The sequence below is a fragment of the Telopea speciosissima genome, chromosome 10, assembly GCF_018873765.1.
Source record: "Telopea speciosissima isolate NSW1024214 ecotype Mountain lineage chromosome 10, Tspe_v1, whole genome shotgun sequence".
Classification (NCBI taxonomy): Eukaryota; Viridiplantae; Streptophyta; class Magnoliopsida; order Proteales; family Proteaceae; genus Telopea; species Telopea speciosissima.
The window spans coordinates 56,895,592-56,909,857 of NC_057925.1; the positions used below are offsets into that span (position 1 = coordinate 56,895,592).

The 14,266-nt window shown below is 38.4% G+C and overlaps 1 protein-coding gene across 1 annotated transcript in view; it reads right to left on the reverse strand.

Moving 5' to 3' along the window:
* Window positions 1-12,286: 12,286 nt before the first annotated feature.
* LOC122642025 (pre-mRNA-splicing factor ATP-dependent RNA helicase DEAH7) overlaps window positions 12,287-14,266 on the reverse strand; it is a 33,840-nt gene continuing 31,860 nt past the window's right edge. The window contains exon 16 of the mRNA XM_043835410.1: window positions 12,287-14,240. Coding sequence (XP_043691345.1) covers window positions 12,641-14,240 — 1,600 coding nt within the window. The 3' untranslated portion in view covers window positions 12,287-12,640. The remainder of the gene's footprint in view (window positions 14,241-14,266) is intronic.

Consider the following 14,266-nt stretch of genomic DNA (forward strand, 5'->3'; position numbering starts at 1 on the left):
GGCAATGCACCAACCAATAATGCTAGCAATTGTTTAATTAAAAGATAAAAAGGTTTTTTAAACCATTGGGGTAGGGTACACTAACGCTCTCTGATCTATCTTTCTCGTCCTTTCGTGAAATGATCTCATTGTCTTCTTAAATATGATACCATTTTTATGTACCTTACTAATGTGTTACTTGTACCTCTTGCTTAGGAAATCGTCTCCCTTAATTAAACAGTTGATCAATACACATATTTTTTTCTTCATACATAAATTGAAAGAGGTTTAACCTTTATCCTGTGTTTATTTTTCATAATTAGTGAGACCTTATTTATTCCCTAATACCAGTGCACCACCTGAGAGAAACCACTAATAGAGAAGCCAAGAAAGGTCACCTAAACTGGTCCAACTCACACTCTCTAAGAAAGAAAGAAAAACAAATTATCAACATACTCTCAATTTCTTGAAAGAAAACCCTATACGGACACCCTACATGTCCCAACTCCAAGCCCAAATAGAAAATTGAAAAATAAAATAGACTCCAGCTTGGGCGGTGCCAATAAGAGCCACCGACGACCGACCCAAGTCAACCGACTCAAAAAAAAATTATTTCAGAAAGCAACATCTCTGGGTTTTGGCCTTTTGGGGAGTGAAATAGTAAACCTTAGCTCGCAAATCACCATTTACATAATCTGGTACATATTTTGTTTATATATATATATATATAGTATTTTGTATTAGGGAAGTAGTTCTTTGTCTGGGAGTGTGGCTTACGTCAACACTCTCATATGTCTATCTCTCTTCTCCTCAAAACAAGGGGGTAGAGATATCTTTTCACATGAGGAGGAGAGAGATAGACTCATGGGAGTACTGGCATAGGCCACACTCCCGGACAGAGAACTTTTTCCCAATTTCGTGGGGCTCATGATTTTTTATTTATTTTTTGATAAAAGGATTTTATAATCGATGGAACAATATTCCAGAAGCATCATCATACAAAAGAAGGAAAATAGAATGGGGGAGGGGATGAATGCCATAAGAGATCGTCTGATGCCTTGCCCCTAACGTAGCAAGGCAATCAGCAACAGAATTGGCTTCGTGAAGCGTGTGGTTGAAGTGTATATCCTCAAATCTGAGAGAAAGCTAGAAACGCAACCTCTAGGGAATAGCTTGGGTGATCTTTGCCAAGATATTGACCACTAAAAGATTAACACTTTCTATGATGATTTTCCTTGTAGTCAAAGATAATGCAATGGACATAGCGTGTCGAACAACTAACGTTTTCACAACCAATGCAAAGTTAGAACTAATATCAATTAAGCAGCACATAAAAGTGGCATTAGAAGATCTGCACACTCCACCGTACCTGCCATGCCTAGGTTTCTCGATTGAATGTAGGGAATGTTCACGTACATGAGCGTACATGAACAACTCACAGCTGTTTAAATGGAATCCATTTTGTGGAAATTTTCCATCTGAACGGTTGTGAATTGTTCACGTACGCTCACATACGTGACCATTCACCCCCCTCTTCTCGACTTGCTCCATCAACATTGAATTTAACATAGGGGGTCTATAAGTGGTAACCATCACACTAGTCTAGAACTCTTTGATTTGACTTTTAGAGCACCATACACAAATTTTTTCGATCCGGAAATGGTTCTTAGAAGAATGTCTCTGGGGTTGAAGTTGATTAAGCTAAAGATAAGGTCCCAGTAGGCATTCCAAATATTCCAAAGAATGTTGCAAAAGAGAGAAGCCTTGATAATGTTGTCATTGTTATAAGAGTTGAAGTTGGTAGCAATGGAAATGATTCATGAGATGATCGAATGGTTGGTAAAGAGAGGGAGGAGACCGGCTTGGGCCCAAATCTGGTTTATCAGAGGGCAGTCAAGGAAAAGATGATTGGCATTTTGAATATTTGACTAGCATATGAGACAAATTGGATTCAAATTGAAACCTCTGTTGTTTAGGAGTTCCGGAAGGGAGGTCCTTTGATGAAGGATTTTCTAAATAAGATGACGGATTTTTGGGGCAGTTGGAAAATGCCAAATCTTGAGCCAGAATGAATGGGAGTCATGAGAGAAACCCTTGATTGCTATGCTGTATCGTGGGGCTCATGATCTCTGAGTTGGCAGGGTGAGAGAATACACTAACGAGGGGATACCCAATAAGATTCATCGATAGGAAGATGAGGAGAGAGAATGGTAGAGAAAAAGAAAGAGATCGAGAGTGTTGGCATAGCCTTACACCTAGGGCTGCAATAGGGTCGAGTTGGGCCAGGCCTTTTAAAACCCCAGCCTAACCCCGAGTCCCCTTAGTTGGGCCTAGGCCTGACCCTGGCCCTGATTCAGGGCCAGAAAAATCCAATCCTGATCTACCCTTAGGGTCGGGCCGAGTCAGCCTGACCATTGGGGAAGGGAGATGCATGGGCTGGCCATGCTGGGAAGAAGAAGATGAAGAATAATAAAATAAAAAATAACAGAAAGAAGAAGACAGGGTCGGGTTGGGCAGGGCCAGGCTTAGCCTGAGGCCTCAACCCTAACCTGGCATGGCCCTGACTCAAGGCTGGAAATTTTCAATCCTAACCCGCCCTCAGGACCAAGGTATCTCAATCCAGACCCTATTCGGACTCATGGCGGACTCAGGCCATCAGGGTTAAACTTGCACCCCTACTTATACCGCAAGTTTAGAGACTTCTTTCTATTTTGTGTATCCTATCTTTCAGGTTAATCTATGGGCAAAATATTATTGCCACAGGGTGTTTTTTTTTTTTTTTTTTTGATAGTTGGACCCCAAAGAGAGTTGAACACATGACCTCTTCTTTGTGAGGTGTTGGTCCTTGCCAACTGAGCAACCCCTTGAGGTATATTGCCACAGGGTTTGTTACTTTCCAAACTCACAAGACGCATGCTCTTCCATGTGTACAGATGATGTGTCGATTTTGACAGATAGATATAGAGAACAATGAACATAATCTAAATAATTAATCACGTGTCAAATTTTAGAGTCTCATTCAATAAAATATACCCCCTCTAATGCATTGGCAGGCATCTCATGTTTTTCCATGCATGTGTGCCAATACTTTGATCATTACTCTCTCTAAGCAGAACAGACGATTCTAGATAAGAAAAACCATGAACATTGTCGGTTCAGATTTGTCTTATGACTTCCGGAAATGTCATAAACAATTGTTGAGCCCCAATAACTACCATTAACCACAATTGAAAAGCATTAATTTGCACGAATGATATTTGAATATCGAATTTTTTAATGATGAACATGGATTAATTAAGGGATGGAGATTGTATTATGCATATCGGCCGATTCAAATTAGAACCACTTGGGAGTGTTATTTCTCCTAAAATCTCTAAATTATTTTGGGTAAACTTTTTTTTTTTAAATCTTAACTATGTTGCTTATCGTAGATGTATTGAATGTTCTTGAATTCAATTGGTTAAACTCATGAACCTTCCACACTTAAATCATGTTGCACCCAACAGCAACTGTAGGAGGATCATGAGATTTTATATTATTTGAATCTAATCAAGTTGATGTTAAGGTACGCTTAAGCTGTAAAGTTTGGTATGCATTCTTGAAATGCATTCTAGGTCGATTTGGCATTTTCGGACAATAAAAATAACTATTTTTATCATCCGAGAATGTGAAATAAGCTTAAAATGCATTCCAATAATGCATACCAAACACTGCCTCTTATGAACATACCTAAATCAGTGTCATTCTCCTAATTAAAATCTATTTATTATTTTATTTAAGATGCTACTATGCAATGTATAGAAACAGACCTAGCTTTGAAGCCACGTGAATCCTACTAACTTGTGAGTGGCTACTCGCTACCAATATATTTATGACAACGTTCTCTAGTAACTCTTTCCTTGCCTCTCTGTTTTGGTGCATAAACCAGGATTGAGATATCGTTATCGGTCTCTGCCGATGTCGGCCTAGATTGAATAATTTTATTTCTCTTACATTTGTTTTTTAATTAATTTTTTTGACCATTTTACCCTTGATCTGATACCAATACCCGATTCAAGATCAGTCAAATATCGGTATCGACCTCAACCGATACCTCAATCCATGCGTATAACATTAATCATCTCTCATCCTCGTCGCCATTATCATTGTCATTGTCATTATTGGTGTTGGTGTTAGGTGTTGTTCTTGTAAAACTAGATAGGCTAATGGAGTTGGGTTAGATTAGTGGACTTTTATTTTCTTTTTTAACAAGAAAGCATATATTATACTTGTCTTCTACACCCTACACTCCTAAATCCTAATCCAATCCCCCTAAGTGAAGGTGGGTTCAATACAAGACTTGGCAACGGCCAACCAAGACCCTTATCGAATTTTTATCACCTCCAATTCACTGTCCGCTCCAATTCCCTCCAATCCCTCACATAGGAGCAGAAATGACCATCCTAGCCCACCTTGGGCAGTGTGTTCGGGCAGGGGATAAGGTGGTCATTTTTGCTCTTATGTGAGGAATTGGAGGGAATTGGAGCGGGCAGGAATTAGAGGTGATAACGATTCCCCTTACTAGCTACGTTGTTGACACATCTATTAGAGAGACATCCAACATAGTAGGCAAAATTTCTGTCCAAGAGTGTGGTCTACGCCAATACTCTTATGTGTCTATCTCTCTCCTCCTCAAACCAGGGGGCAGATGTGTCTTTTCTTATGAGGAGGAAAGAGATAGACTCATGGGAGTATTGGCATAGGCCACACTCCCCACACAGAACTTTCTCCCATGATTTTTTTTGGGATCTCTCTCTCTCTCTCTCTCTCTCTCTAAAATGCCAATATAATCTGTCCGTGTGTCGATCCCTCTCCCAAATTTAAATTGGTTGTCCCCTAATGTTTGTATTGCATTTCATGTTTGATGACTTTGATCTTATTATGTTTTTACGATTCCTATTTCCTATAAACTCTGAAACACACTATGTAAACAGGGTAAAAATTGTATAAAAAAAGTAAGGTTTAAATTGAAATTTATCCTTTTAAATGGTTTTTACGTGGAAACAAATGGATACTTTAGAGAAATTGTCAAATATATTCGATGGATTTAGACAAGACTTCCTAAGAACCGTGGTTGGAGATTTTACCAAGCTCTGATAATTTAAATCATTTAGAATCTAAACCACTCATAGGGACATTTGTTATGTTTTTTTTTGTATTTTATTTTAAAGATAGGTACCTAATTATATGGGGCGAAAAATTATCTCCTCAGGTTTTTTGCCTGGTACGATTCCTTAGTGCCTCTGATAAGAGGGGGTGGATCCCACCCAGGTAGTATGTTTGGGCAAGGGTAAGGTGGTCATTTTCATCCCCTATGAGAAGAACCGTACAAACTGTACCGGACAGGGAACCTGAAAGGATAAAGATCGAAGGAAGGAAGATGAGAAGGGAGGCTGAAGATCCCGCCTCTAATAGGGGATGGTGGACCCCACTCGGGCAGGGGTTTGGGCATGGGTAGAGAACCTTTGTTAGTCCTTCGAGGTGATAAAGATCCGAACCCTAGCTTCCTGAGGTGGCCTTTTACGCTCACACTACTACCAATTGTGTTCATGCATATAGGATCAATTGGACATCATAAAAGCAGGGTTAAAAGAATGGGAATCAAGATCTGGATCGGTCCTAGTCGATTCTAATCTAGTTTGAATCGAAATAGGATTGGACAAAATGTGCGGAAATCAAGATCTGGTTCGGTCCTAGTCGATTCTGATCTAGTTCGAATCGGAATGGTATTGGACAAAATGTGCTCAACTCTAGAAATCTAGTACAGATCAATCAGTTGATTTGGTCTGGTCCTGATTATTAATGGGTCGGATTGAAATCGACCAAAATGTGCTTTAACCCTAGAAATCCAATATGGATTAGTCGACGAAATTCGATCCTCGATACTTAAGCACTGCATAAAATGTAGAAATTAATTTTAATTAATTAATTGGTGTTCCACACGACCTATTAATTGTTGACAAGTATATCTCAACATGGACTTGGATTTATATTAGGAAACCTAATCCTAACTGGCTAAAGGGATTAAAGTTCTATTCCAAATCTAATTAGCAATCTTTGATGGGAGAAGTGCATCACAGTAATTATATAAAGGACTTTAAGTCCTCTCTCAGTGTGTGTGCTAGGTTTCATATCAGTCCATCACTGAGAAACATAGAGGGAGATCAAGGGGGAGAAACCTAAAAACTCTATTGTGTGTGCTTGTTGTAGCGATTCGAAGACAAACGTCACCATAACTAGTAGGAATCAAGGAATCGTCACAAAGTATACATTAGTGAACGGTATGCATCTTTCTCTCTTATGTTTGTGATTCTAGAATATTATTGATAAGATCCATATGTATTCGTGTGTATGGAGATATCAATCCTACATAAAAGTGAAATCCTATTTGCCGAATGTAATTTTCATGACAGGATTTGACAGAATTTCAATTAAGGACCTAGTTTTCCTTCACCCATGGTCAATGGAGCATCAAGTCAGCCATGGTTTTTTAATCTGTCAGATCAAAATCATTATATCTGGGCCATTGAAATTAAGCACATGTGCTTTATTGCTTTTATATTACCAAAAAAAATAAAAAACAAAGGTTATGAAATCTTTCAACCATGGCAACCCCATAGCAAGGCAAGTCCTGTGGAATTGTCCATTGAACCTGCTCCATTGTCAATCCTTACTAACTCCAAACACATAATAACACAAAGGATGTAATGTCAATGTTTCTTCTCTAAATTCCAAATTAACATCAATCAAACAAGAGTATATACTTATTGACTCTAAATAAATATCATGTCAAAGCAACCATCCAAAGCAGAAAGATTCAATTCAACTGGTAAGATAGGTCGATCACTACTAACTGAAAGAATGTCTAATCCCTAAACCATACAAGAAGATAACCAAAAAAACCTCATTCATCATTCATGGGGTATAGTTTAATCTTTGTTTGTGCATAAACGTTTTGAAATGAATAATTTTTTGTACGGTAGGGATCTTTCTAATTCAAATTTGGTTTTGCATAACTGGCTATACTAAAAAGATTAAAAATGTCATTTGACTCCATTCACCTAATACAACAAATATGATTGTTTGGTTGTCAATGATTTTGTTGATGTATGTTGATATATATTGTTCTAATTCTTACTTGACAGCTTTAGTTTTTGGGATAAGCAGTTATAACACGGTATCTCATCTCTCTTTTGATCTAGTTGTGTCTATGATGCAATTAAAAATGGGTTTTATTTCTTGTCACTATGCCTAGTGAAGTGTTAATGCTTCACTATTTGTCACATGGTAGTACATGTGTTAGCCCATGTGATAGAAGCCAGACAAGCATGGCATTGATACAATTCTAGTTTAAAATGAGTAGAGGAAGTAGCTAAAATTATGAAAGATGACATTTTGTATTGTTTATATATATTCATCTTTGTTTGATGGAATTTTGATAATTTTACTAATTAAACCTGACTCTGAGTTTGAGAAACTTTCCTTACTTTGGATTAAAATTTGACCATTGAGATATATGTAGGGTTCACTATCACATGGACTAACCCATGTACTATCAAGTAGCAATTAGTAAAATGCTATACTTCACTAGGTATAGTGACACCTAGAAGTACGATCCATTAAAAAATCTTATAATGATTATTAGGAGAAAGCTTTCCTCCACCCATAGAGGACGGTTCACCCACCATCCTAAGGTTCACAAACCGCTATAGAGTTTTAATATGTTCCCAACCCTCCACCCCGATGACTGGAATCCCATTGACAATGAGTGAAGGAAAACCTGATCCATTAGTTTGTGTCTTGCTTTTTCCTTCGTGCAAACACAGCCTAAATCAAAATCTCTCTCTCTCTCTCACCTCTCAGGTACCTGACTTGCAGCAGGTGATAGGGGAGGGGGGGCTTCAAACTCGAGACCAACATGCCTTAGTCACAGCTCTACGACGAGTGGCTCCAAGCACTAAATCGTTATCCCCTCCAGTTCGTTGTCTCCTTCAATTCTTCCAATTCCTCATATGGGGGCAAAAATAACCACCTACCCCCTGCCTGAAAACACTTCCCAAGGTAGAATCCACTCCCCTTATCTGAGGAATTGGAGGTAACCGTGAATTGAAGGTGATAATTATTCTCCAACCACCAGTCCAAAGACTCCAAGACCGCTGTACTAAAGTTGTATATAAAATGTAAAGCATGTCGGCATCCACTCTATATTTTTATTCATGTTCCATTGCCAACCTGACAACCGAAAGTTAGTATATATTATTGCCAATTCAGAGTTGGGTGGCTTTCATTACCATAAAAAAAGAGTTGGGTGGCTTTCATAGTTCACAACCTTACACGTGTCCAACTATTACCCTTAGTTTTGGACGACTTGTAAATTTATTAAAGAAAATATCTAACCTCATTTAGACCTCCACGTGTTCATTACTCAACCTCAATAATGGTCTAAACATTAAAACCCCTACTAACTCTTCAAGAATTGGGGGTAAATTTGGAGTGAACTGTTTTTCTTCCATAAATGCCTCTTTAAACATTTTTAATGTTAATGAAGAGGGGTATTTATGAAAACAAAAGAAAATGTGTCATCATGAAACTATACGTGAAGTTATATGAAAATTCATTCGGACTCAAAATTTGTGAAACACATTCTTATTAGTCGCTAAAAACATAATATGGATTTATAAAAACAAAGAGGGAGAAGGTTGCCTGAAAGGGAGCATGCACAGAAGCTTAAATAGAGATGTGATTTTCACCTTTCATGCGGGTTGAGCGGTCATTTTCTGTCTCCCTGTGTCTAGCACAAGAGTCACGCTGTCTTTCAAACAAAAAATAATTTGGTACAAGAATATTTGTATGGTCTCTCCTTTTGTCGCAAGAGTGATACGATAAATTTGACATTTTATAACTGAGAAATGGTCTATGTGGTCTCATGTCAAATTTCAACCTCAAATTCAATCATTTATCTTCTCATCTAATGACATATCCTTCCTTATATGTCCATACGCCACATTGTAGTCATGTTTTGCTTTGCCCACTTGGCTAACTACATTAGTTAATTTTTGACACGTGAGCAGGAGACCTTGTGCTCTACATGTCTATAGTGGGGAGTTGTGCACCAATTCCTTTCGTGAGGTAAAAAAATCCGTAAAGGATTTCTAGTCCACAAATTATATGCTATACAATGAATATGATCAATCAAAATTTAACATTTGCTCATTCAAAAATGTTTAGAATGAGCAAATATTTTTTGCACATGGGAGAATAAGTTGTTTATAATTTTATAATTTAATTTTCACATTTTGTATGTAAGAAACCTTTTTTTTATACTTAAAAGAAATATTACATATAAAATCCGTATAAAATATATACTTGTGAATTCTTGAATTCAAAGATGTGGACAAGCACTTAAATTCTATAACGTGTAAAACACTATTAAAATACAATTTTTTCCCATATTATACAAGATTTTTCTTATATATGTAGAGTGAGATATCTCTTAATCCGTGGTCTATAAATGCTTTGGGTAAGGCACCAAATGTTAGGATTTATTGTTCAATCAACATCTCGTCATTTGGCAAATTTCAACCTAAACACGCCAATAGCCCCTTACTCAGGTGGCTCACGGTATCATTTTCAAACTAACTCAATTGTATGGTCTATTTTGTATTACATTTTTTTTTTATTTCAATAATCCAGAATTATTCATGGATTTTTGTTTTTTCATATTTTATTTTATTTTATTAGGGAAATTCATAGAACTAGACTGGACCAAACTTGGCAAATAAGTAAAGGAGACAGCCTATCAACATAAAAAATAAATAAATAAATAAATAAAATAAAAATTGACAAGGTCTCGCATACCCCTATAGATATGGCTGGTGGAATGCCTTGTGCAAATTTGCTATTCGCTAAAGTGAAAGTACTTGATGAGACTAAAACTTTGTGGACTCGTTGCCTAGTCGTTATTTAATCATGGATTTATTTTCAAGTCAATTGGATTGCTCCATATATCAATATAATGCTTTAAAATTTGTTTGAAGAAACTAAATTTCTTGAAAAAATAAGGACCATTTAAAAAATAATTCTATACATATTAAGTCATATGGTTGAGATTGACTACTAAATTTAACATATAATTATTCCCCATCTATCCCATAATTAGATAAACCAAGTTGTTTGAATGCTTGAAAATTCAAGCCATCTACATGGAGCAATATAAATAGCGCGAACATTTTGTGAATTTCTGTCAATTTTAGAAGGTCATACTTTTTTGCCATTTGGTAGAGTTCAATGGATGTATATCAATGTGATAGAAGACACCATATTCACCATACCAATGAGGTGTGCGAGGTCCTTTATCATATGAATCTACCCATATTAGTTAATATGGAATTTGTGATAATGATCGTAATTTACTAGCCTTCTTAACTTTTAATGTGCATGTGTGTGGAGCTGGAGAGAGGGGTGGGGGGGAAGATAGCTGTCAGGCTGCATAGCCCTTGCATAAGCACAAGGGACAATGAGAGACGACGAAGGAGCATCAACTGGAGTGAGATTTCTTTTTTCATTTCAGAGGGATGGGGGCATCATTTTGCGTGGTCTTGTGATGTGGACAAGAATTGAAACCTGTTGAACATGGCACGTGGAAGATATTTGAGCAATTAAGAAACAAAGAAACCTTTAACCCTAATATCGGTGTAAAATTTTACATGTTGAAAAGTTTTCCAATGTTTATTTCCATTAAAAAAACAAACACTGAAAAACTTTTCAACATGTAAAATTATGCATGTTGAATTTGTTCTAGTAAAATTTTCCAGGTAAATTTTATGCTGAAACAAACACAGCATAATAGGTAAAAATCACAGAAGAACCTGAAAACAAAGCAAGTCTTCCTATGATCCAAAATCCAAACCCCTGTCTCACTGGGTTTTCATTCAGGATAAGTTGGTGAGTTTTGTTTCAGGTCAGACCTTGGAGTTGCACACCCCAAGTTCACCCTGATCATAGACTTTTTATTTGGAGAGCCGTAAATCATAGCATATATATCATATATGTGAAAGACGAGTCTGGATCAGCTCCCTGTACATGGAGTCTTAACAATTCTTTACGTACTATTTCGTGACAATGTCTTTTTTCTTCTATAAATGTTCTTCTAAACAATCATAATGGCAGTAGGAAAGGGCATTTATGACAACAAAAGGACACGTGTTGTCACGAAATCGTATGTGAAGCTTTCACGCACAGAGAGCTGATCCAGATTCATAAAAGGCTACTAATTTCAGAAGGAGAAAATTAATAAACTGTGGAGCTCTCTACTCATGAAGTGATGCTCAGAGACAGAGCTACCCATTCGTGGGCAATGCAGCGAGGCCCACACGGCCACACCACCATTGTAAAGTACAAACTTTACAGCATTCCTCATTACAACTACCTTTTTTCTCAACTACTTTCATTGAGTCTCCATTAAAAAACTCAAGGGTTACCAATGGCATACAAACATTGCAGCTTTGTTCTATGCATGCCCACATAGTGCACCATTCATCTGGCAAGTTCAAGAATAGAGTTGGTAGTTGTAGTAGTAGTAGCATGAAAGAGATGGTTCAATTAGTAGCATTAGTAGGCATGGAAGAGATGGTTTCACTAATTAACTGCATGTGGGCTGTGGCTAGGGTTAACAAACACTAGCCCAGCATTCTTAAGGTCTGAGGGTCTGACCCATGATCCATCAATCCCTGCTGTTCTGGAAGGCAGAGAAAGAAGCAAGCAGGGACCACTCTTGTTGGCCACTTTGAATAAAGGGCACTTCATGAAACATGAACAGCACTTAACAACCCAACCCCAACACCTCCCCCCCCCCCCCCCCCCCCCCAACAACAAAAAAAAAGAAAAAAAAACCACTCCCAAGAAATCCTGATCCTCAAAACATCATAATTTTCACTTTATAGGTGAGCCAACCCAACCCAGAGCAACCAGCTAAACCATATATTTATCAAGTATGACTTCTCAACAAGCCAACCCGAGCTTAAGTTAGTCTACAGTCTAGAAGGGCACTTTCCAACTTGTGCCAAGCCTGGGAAGGAGATATACGAAACAGATATTGATCTTTGCCCGGGCGTTGGGACACAAAAAAGGCAGTAACACTCAAGCTTGGCAAGCTCAGGTTGCCAGAGGATTCCACATGAGCAAGATACAACTTATAGTTGGACCATGACATTCAAGAAGTCTAGCAAAAGACTGCCCATGTGAAGGAAATATCTTAAAAATGAATTTGCTTACAACTAACTGCAGTTCATTCATGATCACTGTATATGGAATATCATTCTTCCTGCTTAGCCAATAGAGCACAAATGGAGCAGACATTATCTTGAAAGAGAAAGAATACATAGGACAGTTGTATTCTTAAAGTAACTTTCAATAGGTTCTGTGAACTTCAATTTTCAAGGATGCAGTGTTGCATATAAAATAGAGGGAACTATATATTTCCATCAGTGTTGACATCTATCTGAAATGAAATACATTATCTCTTAGGCCGTAACTACCAAAACTTTATACAATGCCTCAATCTATTCTTTTTTGAAGGATACAAAAGAATTAGAACAATTGGGTAAAAATACATAATATATAATTACAAGCCGATCTTCTTAGGCCGAAGATATGTGGATGTGCCCTGTCGTAATCCTGGCATAGACACCTGCTGCTGTTGTTTCGCCCTCTTCTCCCTCTCTTTCGTCTTGTTTTCCCTCTCTTCGTCTGCTTGTCTCTTCCTCAAATTCTCCATCTCCTCCTCCATTGCAGTTTTCTCTTCCTTCTGTTTTTTCTTATGTTCAAGCATCGATGTATCTGAATCTTTCACTGAGAAAAACATGGGGCCTAGCTCTGCTAACCACTGGGGCTCCACTGCAGTCGCACACTGCATGTACTCCTTAGTTGTCAATATTAATTCATGATACACTACATAATCTGGAGTATAGCCAAGACCATAGAGAGCACTACTAGGGTGGAGATGGCATGGCATTCCATTCCTGCAATTAACATACTCCCCTACCCCTTTCAACCGTGCAGAATTATGAAAATAAGCAGAACAGATGGCTTGCCTTACAACATCCCAATCAGGCCCGCATGATGTGAGTGGGATTTTAAGGGTCTTGAGTATATCCAGCAACTGAGATCTCACCTCCCTAGCCTTCCTCAGCCCTTTAACTTGCAAGAAGTGATCATTGCACCAGTCTCCCCTATACTGGTTTGCCTTCCACTGCTGATATACATTGAGGAGCGTCAAGTGATCTGATTCTGGCACAAAAAATTTCTCCCTTGCTGCATCACTCTCCTCTGCCCTATCTTTTGGCCGGAAGAACACTGATGGCACCGATAACATGGACACAACTGTCAGAACCTCATTCAAACATCCTAGTTGCTCTCCCATAAGGAGCATCTTAGCAAGTGGTGGATCCAAAGGAAATTCAACCATCTTCCAGCCAAGATTTGTCAAGCTCCCAACATTGTTCAATGCACCTAAAACCCACAACTGATACATGGAATTAAGGATGTTATCCTGTGGAGGTGGGTCCATGAAATCAAAGTCCAGTAGGTTTTCAATCTTAAGGGATTTGAGCAATAGAACCACGTTGCCAAGATTAGTTCTCTGGATCTCAGGCACAGGGTTAGGCAGCATCTCATTCTGGTAAGCACTCTCCGTATATAGCCTATAACATGTACCTGGTCCTGTCCTCCCTGCACGACCAGCACGCTGATCGGCAGCAGCTCGACTAACTGGAAACACTTGAAGAGCATCCATACCCATCCTAGGATTGTAAACTTTCATTTTACCATAGCCTGTATCGATGACATAAAAGATACCATCCACAGTCAACGAAGTTTCTGCAATGTTGGTGGCAACAATGCATTTGCGGGCCCCATCTTCAGCTTTCTGGAAGATCTTGGCTTGCAAGTCAGCTGGCAACTGCGAGTATATGGGGAGTATTGAGAGTTGAGGTACTCCCTTCTTAGTGGAAGATTCAAGTTGTTCCATGCGCTCTGCAAGTGCATAGCAGGTTGCTTCAATCTCATCTTGGCCAGTCATGAATATTAGGATGTCGCCAGGAGGGCTGGTAATGTGGATAGCCATGGCCTGCTTCACTGCACCTTCAACATAGTCTTCACACGGGGTCTTACTGTACAGAGTATTTACAGGAAAAGTCCTTCCAGGAATGCTGAATATTGGTACACTGCAAAAAATTAGAGATTACATTGT